General features: G+C 43.7%; 1 protein-coding gene across 2 annotated transcripts in view; it reads right to left on the bottom strand.

Annotated features, from left to right (window-relative positions):
* The window catches only part of VPS53 (VPS53 GARP complex subunit), a 151594-nt gene that overhangs the window by 6184 nt on the left and 130554 nt on the right, over positions 1-14856 (bottom strand). The window contains exons 18-19 of one of the 2 annotated variants that reach the window (XM_006768080.2): positions 13370-13518; positions 8854-8923 (exon numbers count right to left, since the gene is read on the bottom strand). In XM_006768080.2, the coding sequence (XP_006768143.1) occupies positions 8854-8923; positions 13370-13518 (219 nt within the window). Of the gene's footprint in view, positions 1-8853; positions 8924-12373; positions 12528-13369; positions 13519-14856 lie in introns of those variants that run through there. The other variant, XM_015566769.1, reaches the window with a different exon arrangement.

Raw genomic sequence — 14856 nt, 5'->3', positions numbered from 1 at the left:
AGAAGTTGGTATTTTGTGGAAGAGCCACACTCAAGGGGCCAAAGAGCCACATGTGGCTCATGAGCCGCAGTTTGCCGAGCTGCAGTTTGCTGACCACTGGTCTAGGAGAATGGAATCGCATGCCCACCAACCAGACAAGGTAGCAGTGGGGTGACAGTCTCGTCACCACCACCACAACTCTGATGGCCAATCTTATGTTCAGGACAAGGCTTGCTCTATCTGCACTGCTGGCTCCTCTAGGAAAGCCTTGCATAGCAATATCAAGCAGGGATGAAAAGGGACCCCTGGGCGTTAGGACACTCACAGGTGCTCATTCTCCCTGCATTTTCTTACAGACAGGAGAACTAATGACTAGGTAGACACTGAATGGTCATGGTGATTATACTTTTGATAATAGTATAAAATTTGGAGAACATATTAATGTTTTACTTGGAATAAGTTAAATGGAAATATTACTCTCAAAATATGGTGATGTATTGACAAACTGATTCTGAAGTTTATATGGAGATACAAAAGACCCCAAAACCCAATACAATATTGAAGGAGAAGAACAAAGTTGGAGAACTGACATTACCTTGACTTCAAAACTTATTATAAAGGTACAGTAGTTAAGACAGTATGTTATTGGTGCAAGAATAGACAAACAGATCAACAGAGCAGAACAGAGAGCCCAGAAACAGACCCCGCTAATATAGTCAGCTAATCTTTCACAAAGGAGCAAGGCAAGACAATGGAGCAGACAGTCTTTTCAGCAAATGCTCCGGGAACAACTGGACAACTGCATGCAAAAAAGAAAAAAATAGAAAGAAAAAAAAGAAGAGATCTTACACCCTTCACAGAAATTAATTCAAAGTGGATCACAGAGGAGAAAACGTAGATGACCTTGGGTATGGTGATGACTTTTTAGATATAACCTCAAAGCCATGACCCATGAAAGAAATAACTGGTAGGCTGGACTTCACTGAAATGAAGAAGTTATCCTCTGCAAAAGACACTGCCGAGGGCACGAGAAGGCAAGCTACGGACTGGGGACACATCTGCAAAAGGCACATCCGAAACAGGACTGTTACTCAGCGATCCTGCTCCTAGGGAGAGACTCAAAGGAGTTGAAAACTTATGTCCCCATAAAATCTGCACACAGAGATTTTTAATAGCTTTATTCGTAACTGCCAGAACCAAGATGTCCTTCAGTAGCTGAATGGATAGATTGTGGTACATCCAGAAAACAGAATATTATTCTGCTCTTTAAAAAACAGTGCAGTCATGAAAAGACATGGAGGAATCTTAAATGCATGTTGCTAAATGAAAGAAGCCAGTCTGAAAAGGGTATATACTGTATGATCCCAACTATGACACCCTGGAAAAGGCAAAACTATGGAGACAGTAAAAAGATCAGTGGTTGCCAGGAGTTGGGGATGGTGGGTGAGACAAACAGGTGGAGCACAGAGGATTTTGAGAGCAGTGAAGCTACCCTATACGATGCTATAACAGTGGATACATCATTATACATTTGTCCAACTCATAGAATGTACAACACTAAGTGGACCCTAATGTAAACTATAGACTCTGCGTTAATAATGATGTTTCCGGTAGGCGCATCAACTGCAACAAATGCACCACTCAGTTGAGGACGCTGATAATGGAAGAGACTATGTGGGGCAGAGGGTAGACGGGAACTCTGTACCTGCCCCTCAATTTAGCTGTGAACCTTAAACTTCTGCCAAAAAAAAGCCTCAATTTTAAAAAATGGTGAGGAAGATACACTAAAGAAAGAGCAATTTCACGTAGTAATGTGGCCAATGCCCTAAACTCTGTAGGTCATTCAACTGCAGACCAGGAAAGTGCTAGGGCATTTGGATTTTTCTAGGTTTCCAGATATGGAAATTCTTACTTTCCTAGTATTTGCTTTTTGAAAAGGCCGTAGGCCCACAGAGAAAGGTACTCAAGTGTGCAGAGGAGAGATGAGTGTAGGCTGCCCTCGGCCCACACAAAGAGCTCAACGTTAGAACAGTTCCCAGAGCCACTCTCTTCCTCAGAGGTGACCCTGTACATGTCTCTAAAGAATGAGTAAGCCAGGCCAGCATGGGTCAGTGGTTGAGCGTCAATCTATGAACCAGGTCATGGTTCGATTCCCGGTCAGGGCACATGCCCAGGTTGCAGGCTCAATCCCCAGTGTGGGGCGTGCAGGAGGCAGCCCATCAATGATTCTCTCTCATCATTGATGTTTCTCTCTCTCTTCCTCTCTGAAATCAATAAGAATATACTAAAAAAAGAAGAGAAAAGAATGAGTAAGCTAAATTCCCGATAGATCAAGCACCCAGATATAAAAAGACAAACTTTAAGAAGAAAATAAAGATTATTTTTATTACTATGGGTAGAGAAGAATGTGAAACAAAGGAAAGATGGAAAAATCTACTTAAAATAAGTCTGTATCAAAATAAAGTAAAAGCAGAAACTGGGAGACAGTATTTGCAATACCGGCAAAGAAATAATATTCAAGACACACACAGGTTTTAGTAAACCCATAAAATATCAGCAAACCCCAAAGCAACAGTAACAACAATAATGGGGCAAAGATCTGAAGAGACAATTCACAAAAACAGAAACTCAGGTGTTCACAAGGCATGTGAAATAATAGTTAACCTTATCAATAATCCAGTAAGTGCAAATTAAAACCACAATTGTATACCATTTCATACTCATCAGATAGGAAAAAGTAAAAGGTTGATAATACCAAGTGTTGGCATGGATATAGTATAAGAAAATTCATACTACGGTGAGAGTATAAATTAATTAAAGCACTTAGGGTAAAATTCAGTAATACACACACACAATTTGAAGTTGTACATAACCCACAACACAGCACCCATATCCTTTAGAGAAATTCTTGCCCATGTTAAAAAATATTTCCTGCATCCACTGTTCGTAAAAGCAAAAGACTGGAAATAACCTAAAAATATCCATCAACAGTAGAATGGATAAACAAATGGTGGCACATTCATGCAATGGAATGATACTGGAATTAAAATGAATGAACTCAAACAACATATATCAACATGGTTAAATCTCAAAAAACATTATGTTGGGCAAAACAAAGCAAGTGGGGAAATGATATACAAAGTACCATTTTTATAAAGTTCAAATATATGTAAAACAAAAATATCATTTGTGAATGTATATGTAACATATCAAAACACATATGGGAATGATAAAAATCAAAATCAGAAGAGTAGTTACCTCTGGGTATGCAGGGAGGGGAATGGCAGGATAGGGTCCCCGGGGGCTTCAGCAATAACTGTGGTGATTTTACTTTATATAAAACAAATCTAGAGCAAATGTGGAAGCGTATTAAGATGTGACTGAGTGGTGAGCTGGTATGCCTGACATTTTCTATACTTTTGTTAACTGAAAATATTTCTTTTGTTGATAGGAAAGAAAATCAATGATTATATTTAAAAACTTAATGGGAAACTTTCTATTTTTTCTATACTTTCTACTTCTCAGAGATATATACACAAAAAACTACAGAGACTTATTTATGACAGAAAGCGTTTTGAATGAACCAGACATAATTTTCTACCGTCTCCCATACCTGGAAATATGACAATTTGCAATTCTTGGCCGACCAATAAAATTCTGTCCACACCAGACAGCTGAAGCGAGAGAAATCTTGGTCTTAGGTTTTACATAAAGCAATGCAGCCAGAAAAGGCAGGACCTAGTCTGACAGACCAGTTGTCTGTGGGAAGTGAAGGTGAAAGACCCCATTTATCTTGAAAATCTGCTGATTGTTATATTTGAAAATAGCTAAGAGTTCATCTCCTTTGGCATGAGGCACTGAGCAAGAGGGGGCCATTGGCCAAATTTGTTGGAGTATTAGAGATAATTTTGGGGGTAGTGGCTCATGTTTTTAAAGGGCTACTGGGGTACAGGGCTGGCCAGGGCTATGCTTGGGAAAGGTCATCATTACCCAGCAACGGAAAGCTTTGAGGGGTTTACTTCCTCATGCACCACCTACTTTTGGGGGGACACGATAACTATTGGTAGTGATGAAAAGCTTGAGTAGATAAGATGAAGGCATACTCCTAGAAGCTAAAGAACCATATGTATTGCAAAGTTCTTCAATGAGGAAGCACAGAACAGACAGTGCAAGATATGATAAACGGATGGGCCAAGTTTTGAGGTAAAACTTACATACATTGAAATGTACAATTCTTTTTTATTTTAGAGTTTTTTTAAAAAAAAATACCTTTAATGAAAAATGTAAAAATAGAATACTGCAATCCTTGAAATATGAATTGTATGTTCAGCAAGTCTTAAGAGATTCCCAATGTAAAATAATCCTGTGTTTACTATATGTGTATTTTATTTACCCACAATTCTTTTCTTTTCTTCCCAGCCCTGTTCTCTCCCTCAGTCTCTGCTGGGCGCTCGAGGAACCAGTTGGACCAACCAGAAAAAGAACAGGGCGGGAAGGGTGGCAGCAGTGACCAGCAACCACATGACCACGCTTGTGCCTTACCAGTGGCTGCTTCCTTACCCCACAATTCTTAATTTTACAATCTTGACAAATGAATTTACCCATGTAATCCACACCCTCTCCTAAGATTTTTGTATTTTACTGTTTATCAGATTTAACAGTTTCCTTGTGTCTCTAGTTTAAGATTTTTTAAATCTGTCGTGAATATGGGAATTAAATTTTATCAATCCATGTTTTGTTTTGTTAAAAGAGTGCTTAAAAACACTCTGCCACCTGGAGATTTACTGAGAAGAACTGAACCTGAGAATAACCATCGTACTTGCTCATTTTTCCACCTGCCATGTGTACAATCACCTGATTCTCCTTTCTCTGTCCTTGGTGCTTGGGCTTTTAAAAAATGTCTAAAATTTTCTCTAAACATATTTTTTACCTATGGTTTTGAATTATGTGAATTTAAAAGTGAGTATGATCAAATGGAATATTATTCAGCCATAAAAAGAAAATTCTGAAACATATTACAACATGGATAAACCCTGATGACATGCTAAGTGAAATAAGCCAGACACCATAGGACAGACATTATATGATTTACTTATATGAGGTTCCTAGAGCAGTCATAGTCACAGAGACAGAAAGGAGAATGGTGTTTGCAAGGAGGTGGGGGAGGGCAGAATGGGAGTCTGTGTTTAATGGGAATGGAGTTGCAGTCTGAGAAGATGAAAAAGGTCTGGAGGTGGGGATGGTGAAACAACAATGTGAATGTACTTAATACTACCGAACTGTACACTTAGAAATGGCTAAAATGGTAAATTCTATGTTTTACCACAATAAAAAGTCAATATAAGATATAAAGATAACACAAAGGAAAATGAGGTAACTTCGCAGACATGAATAATGTTGCTTTAAATATTTAGACTCATCTTATGACAGACTAGGAGGGCGTATGAGAGTGTGTGGTTCAGTGCTCTTATCTGAACACAAAGAACCTGAGCTCAAAGCAGAGAAGCAACTGCTTTGATCAAAGGGACCATTAACAGCAGAGGGAGCACTGGACCCCACGCCTCAGGGTTCTCTGCCCTACACCATATAGTGCTGCTTCCTCCATGGTAAGTTTTGCGAATGGATTCCCTTTCTGCTGTGCACTCAGTCATAGATACCACGGCCATAAGACTAATTAATGACCCTGCGAATCCCACAAGATTCTCTGAAAATCACAACTAGCAAGAAGCATCACAAATACCAGTATGGTTCAGTTCTACATGCCCTTGCAATTGCTCAAGAGGACTCTAGGGCCCCAGATAAAGAATCCGCTTTCACAGTGATCAGGGAGAGAATGAAGAGGAGGGAAATGTCTCCGTCCCTGTGTTCAGCACAAGCATTACAGCAGAATCTAAATGTAGGGGCAGTACCTGTGTGGGGAAGCAGAGGCAGCCGAGACTGGACTAAACCTTAGCTTTGCATTTCACAGCTTTTATTAAAGGTTGGATTCCAGCCACTACAAGACCTGAGGCAGGACGTGTTCAAAGGCCTCAGCCTTTGACCACCTCTTTGTTAACTTCTTGATTCCTGTGGTTCTGCTGCCTGAGTGATCAGACCTCTGGCTACACGACTGCTTGGATTTTTAAGCCCAGACATTCAGGGCCAGCACGGACCCAGTGAAACCTGAACTTGACACAGGACTCCTCTGAGGACCACGCTGCCCTTTCGTTCCCACCCATGCCCTCCCCCAGGCTGGGCCTGCTGAGGCCCAGGCTCCTTACCACCCACTCGTATTTGTCTGAGAAAGTAAAACTCCACTTTCACAGATGGTTTTCTCATTCATATCTCAAAGCAGGAGTCAAGACTGGCTAAATTGATATTCTTCTGAAGATACGAGCTTTGAAACTGAGCTGATTATTTTAACATACTTTTTAAAGAAGAGAAAGTCTGGGGAAAATAGATATGATATTGGATTTATGTGACGATATGAAAATACCATCGTTATCAGACACTAAGTCAGCTAGCAAGGCCTGGGCGAAGCTGCACTCTCTGGGAACATGTTCCCAACGAGTCAAATGTGTCCCAGTGGCTTCATCATGTCTGAGACAGAAACCCCGTAACTGAGAATGCTGAAGCCTCTTCCAGATACACCGATCTAATCGCCCAGCATCCTCTCTGATTACACACAACAGTGAGGTGAGCAGAATCAATTCCCAGTAACCATGAGCTAATGAACCATGTGCTAATGAGACAACATGTTGGGCCATTAGGCTGCTGTTTCTATTGGAGAGAATTAGTTCTATGCTTATGACACGCAAGAGTCACTGACACGCTACAGACACAGCCAGTGTCGGGATCCATGCAACCTCCCAGGACATTTTTCTGAGACAATACAGGGTGGGGCAAATGTAGGTTTACCGTTGTGAGGACGTAAAACAGCTTATTCTTGTGTTATTATTTATTAATTATTGTATTACAACTGTAAACCTTCTTTTGCCCACCCCTTTACTTTTGACTCTGGTCAAAGCTGGCCGGCCAGACAGCCAGCAAACATTGGCTATGCTACTCTGCAGGGAGGTGGGAAATGAAAGCAGAAACAAAGTCATGTCCCTGGTCTGAGGAAGCTTAACTCAGTAAGAGCTGGCATGTGTTGAGGGCTTGTCCCCTGCCAGACACTGGGCCAAGCACTTTAGGTGCGTTACCTGTTTAATCCCTGTAACCACCCTGGGCGGCGGTACTAGGATTATCCCCATCTTATAGATGAGAACTCTAAAGTGCTGGGAGGTTAAGGAACTCGCCTAAGGACAAGCAGCTGCTACGCTACAGACAGGATTCAGCCTCAGACCTCTGTGATTCTGGAGTTCATGACCTTAATGCTCACACCATTCTGCCTTTTCATAACCTAGGAAGGCCACTCGCTCACAAAGAATACAGAACTTATCAGATTCGAGAGATTCCTGATATTCACAGAGATCACATCTCTGGCTTTGATGCTTCATGAGACCCATGATGCACTGGGGCACATGCCAACTTGCCGTCTTCCTGAGGCATGCTGGACCAGCACAGCCAAGAGCCCAATGTGAGGGCAAGTCACTGAGCTGGGAGAGGGCTGAGCCTCTACCAAGGTGACTAATCTGATGGAAGAGCAGGAGTTCTAGAAACGGCTTGAATTATAGAAACTTCTTACTTAAAAATGTAGTTTGAGTTCTTTCAAATATAAAAAAGTAACTGAAATAGGTTCACTAAGTATTGCTAGGCAGAGGCCTGGAGAGGATTTATTTCAATGAATATATGAGAATCATTTATGATCAGTATATGAATAGTGTGCATCTAAGTAGATGTTTTTTAGAGAATTAGGGGCTGAATATTATTGTTTCTTTAACAGTAGCTTAAACTGCTCTCTGACCTCAAACTGCTCACACTTCAGGCAATCTGAGTAGGTGGGAGTTGAAAAGAGATGACTTTGCTGTAGCTTATAACTCAGTTCATTAGTGCTGAGCTGATACAGCCTATGAAGAGATGTCTTGAGGCACAGCATCCAGGTGAATGAAGTAGGCTAATCAAGGAAGGCTTCTGGGGGAGGTGGACAGAGATTCTCAGTACCAAAAAGATAAGCCTTTCTTTGCTACTCTCAAGTGGTCTCGGCCCCAGCACGAGATCCAAAATCATCCAAGTCTCTGCTGCTCCCTCCGCCTGGACTTTGCCTCGTACTTCTCAAGCTCCAGATATTCTTTCACATAACTTAGTTTTATACCCTTTAGCATACTTACCTTCTAATTTCTTGTTAAACTGTACATTATCTGTCTTTTCTTACTAGAATGCAAATATCATAAAGGTGAGATCTTTTCTGTCTTGTTCACTGTGGAATTAACCCTGTACCTAGAACAATGCCTGGGTACTTGGTAGCTGCTCAACAAAAAGCCTATATAATAAAGATGTAATATGCAAATTGACCATCATGCCCTCACACAAGATGGACGCCCCCACGTCGTCACAAGATGGCCAGCAGGGAAGGGCAGTTAGGGTGATCAGGCTGGCAGGTAGAAGCAGTTAGGGGCAAACAGGCAGGTGAGTAGTTGGGAGCCAGCAGTCCCGGATTGTGAGAGGGATGTCCGACTGTGGGATCAGGCCTAAACCGGCAGTTGGACATCCCCCAAGGGGTCCCAGATTGGAGAGGGTGCAGGCAGGGCTGAGGGACAACCCCCCTCCAGTACACGAATTTCGTGCACTAGGCCTCTAGTTTTTAAAATAAACAGATGACTGAATTAAGCCATCAATGCCCAATTAGGGAAAATCAGCAATTTCATTTTTCCAGAGCAGATCTGTACTAGGAAGATATGTGTTGGATCTACGACCAAAGCCATAAAGAAAGACCCTACACCAATTTCATCTCACCTGTTCTGCTCCCACCATGCTAATTGGCTTGCATTTGAAGAGGTGGGTGATGAACTTGGGAATGAAGGAGCTGTGGATAAAAAAGAAGTGACAAATTAGGCTTATTCTGTCTTCTGTAAAGAACTGTAGAAAAAAAATTCAAGGCACCACTTCCTTCCATCAGGGAACTGAGAAACCAAGGAGACAAGTCTGTGGCCTACCAGCATCCACTGCTTTCTTTTTCTTCCCAGCCAAAGCCCTGGTTGTATTTAGGTGCACATGGCCTTGGGATGCCAGGGGAAAGCTGATCCCTCCTAAACTACAGAGCTGAATTCTAGTGAGCCCAGTCAGTCAGAGTGTGGGATTCCCTTGGTAACTGTTGTTGGTCCTGAGATGGAAACATGCTCTAAGCAGGCCCAATCAGGCTGGAGGGAAGGGTTTTACTGCATGGCTGAGGCAAGACTCTCTCCTTCTTTAGGGTATTCTTGTATTTGTTTATGAAAGCAGCCATTTTGCCACCATTCTGAAGATGAAGCCAATCCCAAGGAGAGCAGAGTAGGGTAAAGAACCTGGTCCTTAATGACACTGCTGAGCCACTGCACCAACCATCCTTGCATTTATATGGAATAGAAAGGTCACCTTCTGTATGCATCAGTTCGAGTCAGAGCTTCTATTACCAGTAACTGAAAACATCCTAACAGATATGACAGTGACATATACATGAGGTAGTTATGGGCTCTTAAATATAAAAACAGGAAGTAATTGTTAGGGGAATAACTGTCAGATCAGGAATAGACTATATGATCTCCCCCAACTGACTGGGGATTGAAGGGCAACCTGGGTCAAGTGAACTAATAATGATGCTTGTTTGGGGAAAAAGACAATGAAACTTTAGTAGGTCAGGGGGGCTTTTAAGAAAAAATTATAGAGGCCTGAGTAGGGAAAGCTGGTTGTGCTGGTAGAGTGGAAAGTGTGCGAACTACAAATGCCTATAATCAAGGCCAGCTCCAGAGTGACAGAGCTGGAGGTGTCATAGGGCCCATGACCAAAGGAGGCCCAATGGCAACAAAGCAGGATTTGTAGGTTAAGACAAAGGCTGGCTAGCACCTCTCTTCTCACTCTTTAAATGCTGCTCTCAGACGTGTGACTTCCTTCCTCTCTGATCTCTCTTCATCTTTTCCTGTACGCTTGTGCCCGCTCTAGTATCTAATGACTTACCGGACATCCCGCTGGAATGGCCCAGTGACACCTCAACCCCAGCACATCCACCACGCAGCCCCGCCCCGGAATCCAGGCTCAGCAGACTGGATCTCATCTACCCACTCACCCAAGTCAGAAACCGAGAGCTACCGAGACAGCTCCCCTGCTCCCAACCCCAATATCCAATCAGCGACCAGCTCTTCCCTAAACTCCCACATCCACCCCTCCAACCACTCCCAACGCTGCTGCCCTTTCTCACTGGAGCTCTTTCCATTGTTTCCTAACTGGTCTCCCAGCCTTCAGCCTCATCCTTTCTAATCCGTTTCTGCCAAAGGGATTTATTTCAAATGCAAATATTTTCAAGACCTTCCTCTGATCAAAACTCTTGTAGGGTTGCAGACAAGGCCTTCCTGGTTGTCTAGACTCTCTGTCTCCAACCTCATCATGCTCAGCACCCTACGCTTCAGCTGGCTGAACTACTTGCAGATCCCACAGTTCTGTGGGCTACGTAATGCCTCTGTGCCGTTGCTTATCCCACTCCCTCTGCCTGGAACGCTCTTCTCCACGGCCTTGTGGGTCAGTGTACATACGTCTCTTGGACTCTGCTCAAGGACATGTCTTCTATAAAGCCTTTCCCCAGTCACTATATTCTTTCTACCATATCTAGAGTCCACAGACCTCTCATCTAACATCTAACCTACTTTATTATACTTTATTTGCTCACATGTCTGTTTCCCTCTACTTGACTGTAAGGCAAATGAAAATAGGGACGATGTCTATTAAGTCAAAGCACTTAATTCTGTGACTGAGTCATAGCAGGTACTCCACTGAATGCATGTTGAATAAATACTAAATAGTAATGATAGCAGCTACCACTTTTTGAATGTCAGCTTGGTACTAGCACTCTATCAGGAAGTTTACACCTGACTTCTCATCTCATCCTCCCAATGACTATAAAGAGATTTGTCTTATTATCTCCATAACTGAACAGAGGAGAATCAGCTTAGCGGACAAGAAGTTACTTAGTAGTTTCTATTAAGGGGGTGATCTTTTTTCTTCTTCTTTTTTTAAAATATATTTTTATTGATTTTAGAGAGAAAGGGAGAGGGAGAGAGAGATAGAGATAGAAACATCAATGATGAGAGAGAATCATTAATTGGCTGCCTCCTGCAAGCCCCCCACTGGGGATTGAGCCCACAACCTAGGCATGTGCCCTTGGCCAGAATCGAACCTGGGACCCTTCAGTCCGCAGGCCAACACTCTTATCCACTGAGCCAAACCAGCCAGGGCTTTTCTTCTTTTTTTTAAAAAAATACATTTTTATTGATTTCAGAGAAGAAGGGAGAGGGACAGAGTGATAGAAACATCAATGATGAGAGAGAATCATTGATTGGCTGCCTCCGGCATGTCCCCTACTGGGGATTGAGCCCGCAACCCAGGCACATGCCCTTGTTCAGAACTGAACCTGGGACCCTTTCAGTCTGCAGGCCAACGCTCTAGCCACTGAGCCAAACCTAGGACTCAGGGGGGTGATCTCGATGTCTAACCAGGAAAGGCTGTTGCTGCAGAGACCAAATGGAGGCAAAAGAAAACATCATAGCTTTGCATTGATGGGAGAGGAAAGGAAGTTAAAGGGAAAGGAACTTAAACTCCAGAGATAGCTGATCAGGAGGGAGAATAGGGACTATTTAGAAGGGATTCTTCAAACCAGAGCCAGGCCAAATAAGAAAATGAGACTGAATTCGTGACTAATTGCAATGGTACACGTAGTATATAACCTATGTCACTTTACACTAGAGTAGGCTTCAGCTGTACCCTTGAACTAGCTCTGTCTGCTAGTCTACTGGGTTGGGTGAGGAAAATAGGGAGACCAGGAACATATTTTTTAAGGAAAAGTACCAGCAATGGGGTGGGTAACTGCTAAGTGCTTCTCCATCCCCTGGAGGGGGGGCAGGGTGAGGTGGCAGCTATTGCTCTTGGCTGGGGAAACCCCCACCTCTGAGATTTCTAATCTTCCACTGGGATTCTAGAAGGATGAGAAGGTACCACGGATTAAATCAGAAAGCCATTTTCTAGATCACAGGTTAAACTTTTCCAGATGTGAGAGATGGGCATCCTATTCCCAGCTCACCCAGGATGGGCTTAGTAATAAAATAAAGGGCTCTGAGAGAATGTGAGACTGGTGCCGGGACCAGCCGAGTAAATTCACTCAACGTTGGCTCAATCAGACCCCGTGCGACCACACTGGAGATTTTTGGCCACAGTAAATTTTCACAGATACACTGTTTCTAGCAGGGGCTATGGGGAGTGTCACCATATGATTTATCAGCCATACTTTCAACACACAGTAATGAGCACCCGGAGAGCGAAGGGAATGTCAATCCCGTCCATCGCCATACTGCAAACATTAACGCCTCCCTGGAGAGGCCACTCGATCTTTTCTGGACAAACTGGAAACTGAAGCTGACGCCACAGCCACTCCATAATTGTTGTTCCTTAGGGATTCATTTGTGAGGGAGAAGAAAAGCCTTAATTGAATACAAACGGGGAGATATTTGGGGAGGACAGAAACTTGGAGTCCTAAATCATCCTTCGGGACTCGGATGAGAACAACCCAAATACAGTAGCTTGGACTGGGCTGACCTTCCTGAAGCCCTTTCCTGAGGAGTTTGCCAAAGTGCTTGTTTGATAATTGGTCAGAGGAGGCACTGACCCTCTGCGTTATCTGGTCTCGGGGGAAAGAGCGCTACAGCCAGGCGCTGACTAAACTATTTCCCTGCTTCAACACACCAAGCCGAAACGGCCGCACCCCAGGATGCGGTAGGAAGACATCAGCTCAGTGCTTGCTCCCTGACTCTCCCGTCCTAATTTCTAGTACCTTCCCTGGACTCAAGGACATCCACAAGTGGATGAATTCTGGAGCCACAGTAATAGCTACTATGAGGGAGGAAGAGAAGAGTCAAAAAAAAAACAACCAGAACTGATGGTTCCTACCCTTAAAAAGCTTATAATCTCATTGGGGAGACAAAATGTATATATGAAATCACTGAAAAAGAATCTTAATTATTCAAACCGTGGGATGGGGACATAGTAATTTCCACATAATTCCAAATAACAGGATCCCCTCATCGCATTTCTATTTGCCTTGACGTGGTTGGGGATCACATTGCTGTTCTTGCTATCTATGACTTTAGTGGATTTATGACTATGCTTCTTTTGGGTACAAAAAAATTAGTTTGCCTGCCGCAACCAGAATAAGCCCTGGCTGGAGGTGGGGACACCAGGATCATGAGCATGGCCCCAAATAACCCAGCGATGAGAATGCTCCAGGACTTACTTTGCAAATTTAATGCAGAACTGAGTGAAGTATTTCCGTGTTGAAGCCAGGTTGTCACGGATGATGGGCACGTTCTGCTTAATGTGCAGAATGACAGAGGTGACATAGGGGCTCTGGTCACCAACGTGCTCCACGTTCTGCCACTGCATCTGAAAACAAAGACAGGACGGGACAAGCCTTTAGATGCCTCACAGGAGGACAGCCTTACCTGTTCCCAGGGAAGGGGCCCAGCAGTGGAAATGAGGCCACAGCTTGCTATCACGGCTGCCATTTTGTTTTGGGGAACATGTCTTACCCGGTTGGTAGTGGCTGACTGTAAATCAAAACAAGTGCGCCCACCTTACCTTTGACAGCGAGGTGTGACTCAGGCATCTTTTCCATCCCTGTCCCCCTCATGCTTGAAGCAGCCTCCCTTCCCATCTAAGTGGCTAGAAACCCGCATCAGGCAGGTGGCCTGGATCCTATTCTTCTGTCAGCTGTTCCACCAGAGGGGATTGTGGGAGGGAGGGGAGGTACATCTACCTCTGTGCAGACTGGGGGCCTGGGAGGCCAGAAAGGTGCTGGGATGAGAGTTAACTTATGCCTTTCTCTCAAACAAACTGGGAGGAGTTCTTAAAATTAATTTTATAGAAAGAGAGAGAGAGAGAGAGAGAGAGAGAGAGAGAGAGAAAAGAAATATCACATCGATTGGTTGCCTCCCATATGCACCCTAACTGGGGATCAAACCCACAACCTGGGTATGCACCCTGACTGAAAATCAAACCCACCACCTTTCGGTACATGGGATGATGCTCAACCAATTGAGTGGCACCAGTTGGACAGGAGTTTTTTTAAAAAGGAAAAACCAGAAATGATATGTGATGTGAGAATTGCTTCCAAATAACCTGGGGTTGGAAGGAGTAGATGAAACACGATTGGTGAAGCTGGGTGACGGGTACACGAGGTTCAATATACTGTCTTCTGTACTACTGTGTATCAGAGACATTTCCCACAATAACACATCCAGATTCTTACTCCTAAACCTTTGGGGTTATGCTGGGATTGCAACCAAAGAAAAGGAGAGAGGCTCCCTGGCAGCCCGAGAGCAGGTCAGAGGGCAAGACAGTGACGGGAACAGGCAGGAAAGGCCCAGGGACTGTGTGGATAGCAAGGGCAGGAGAGAGGCGGTCACTGAGAGGACTGAGGTGGTCCTAATCAGGCTGTGGACAAAATGAGACCTGCTCTGCTCAAGCTCCAATAACATGAGGAGAAGCAAGGAAAACATCTACAATAAGATGGAAGAAGAGCTCTAGCTGGTTTGGCTCAGTGGATAGAGTACTGGCCTGCAGACTGAAGGGTCCCGGGTTGGATTCCCATCAAGAGCACATGCCCGGGTTACAGGCTCGATCCCCCTAGGGCAGTGGTTCTCAACCTTCTGGCCCTTTAAATACAGTTCCTCATGTTGTGACCCAACCATAAAATTATTTCCGTTGCTACTTCATAACTGT

The sequence above is a fragment of the Myotis davidii genome, unplaced genomic scaffold, assembly GCF_000327345.1.
Source record: "Myotis davidii unplaced genomic scaffold, ASM32734v1 scaffold363, whole genome shotgun sequence".
In the NCBI taxonomy this organism is placed as follows: domain Eukaryota; kingdom Metazoa; phylum Chordata; class Mammalia; order Chiroptera; family Vespertilionidae; genus Myotis; species Myotis davidii.
Note: the sequence above shows the minus strand (reverse complement) of the source record. Positions and strands in the feature narration are given on the sequence as shown.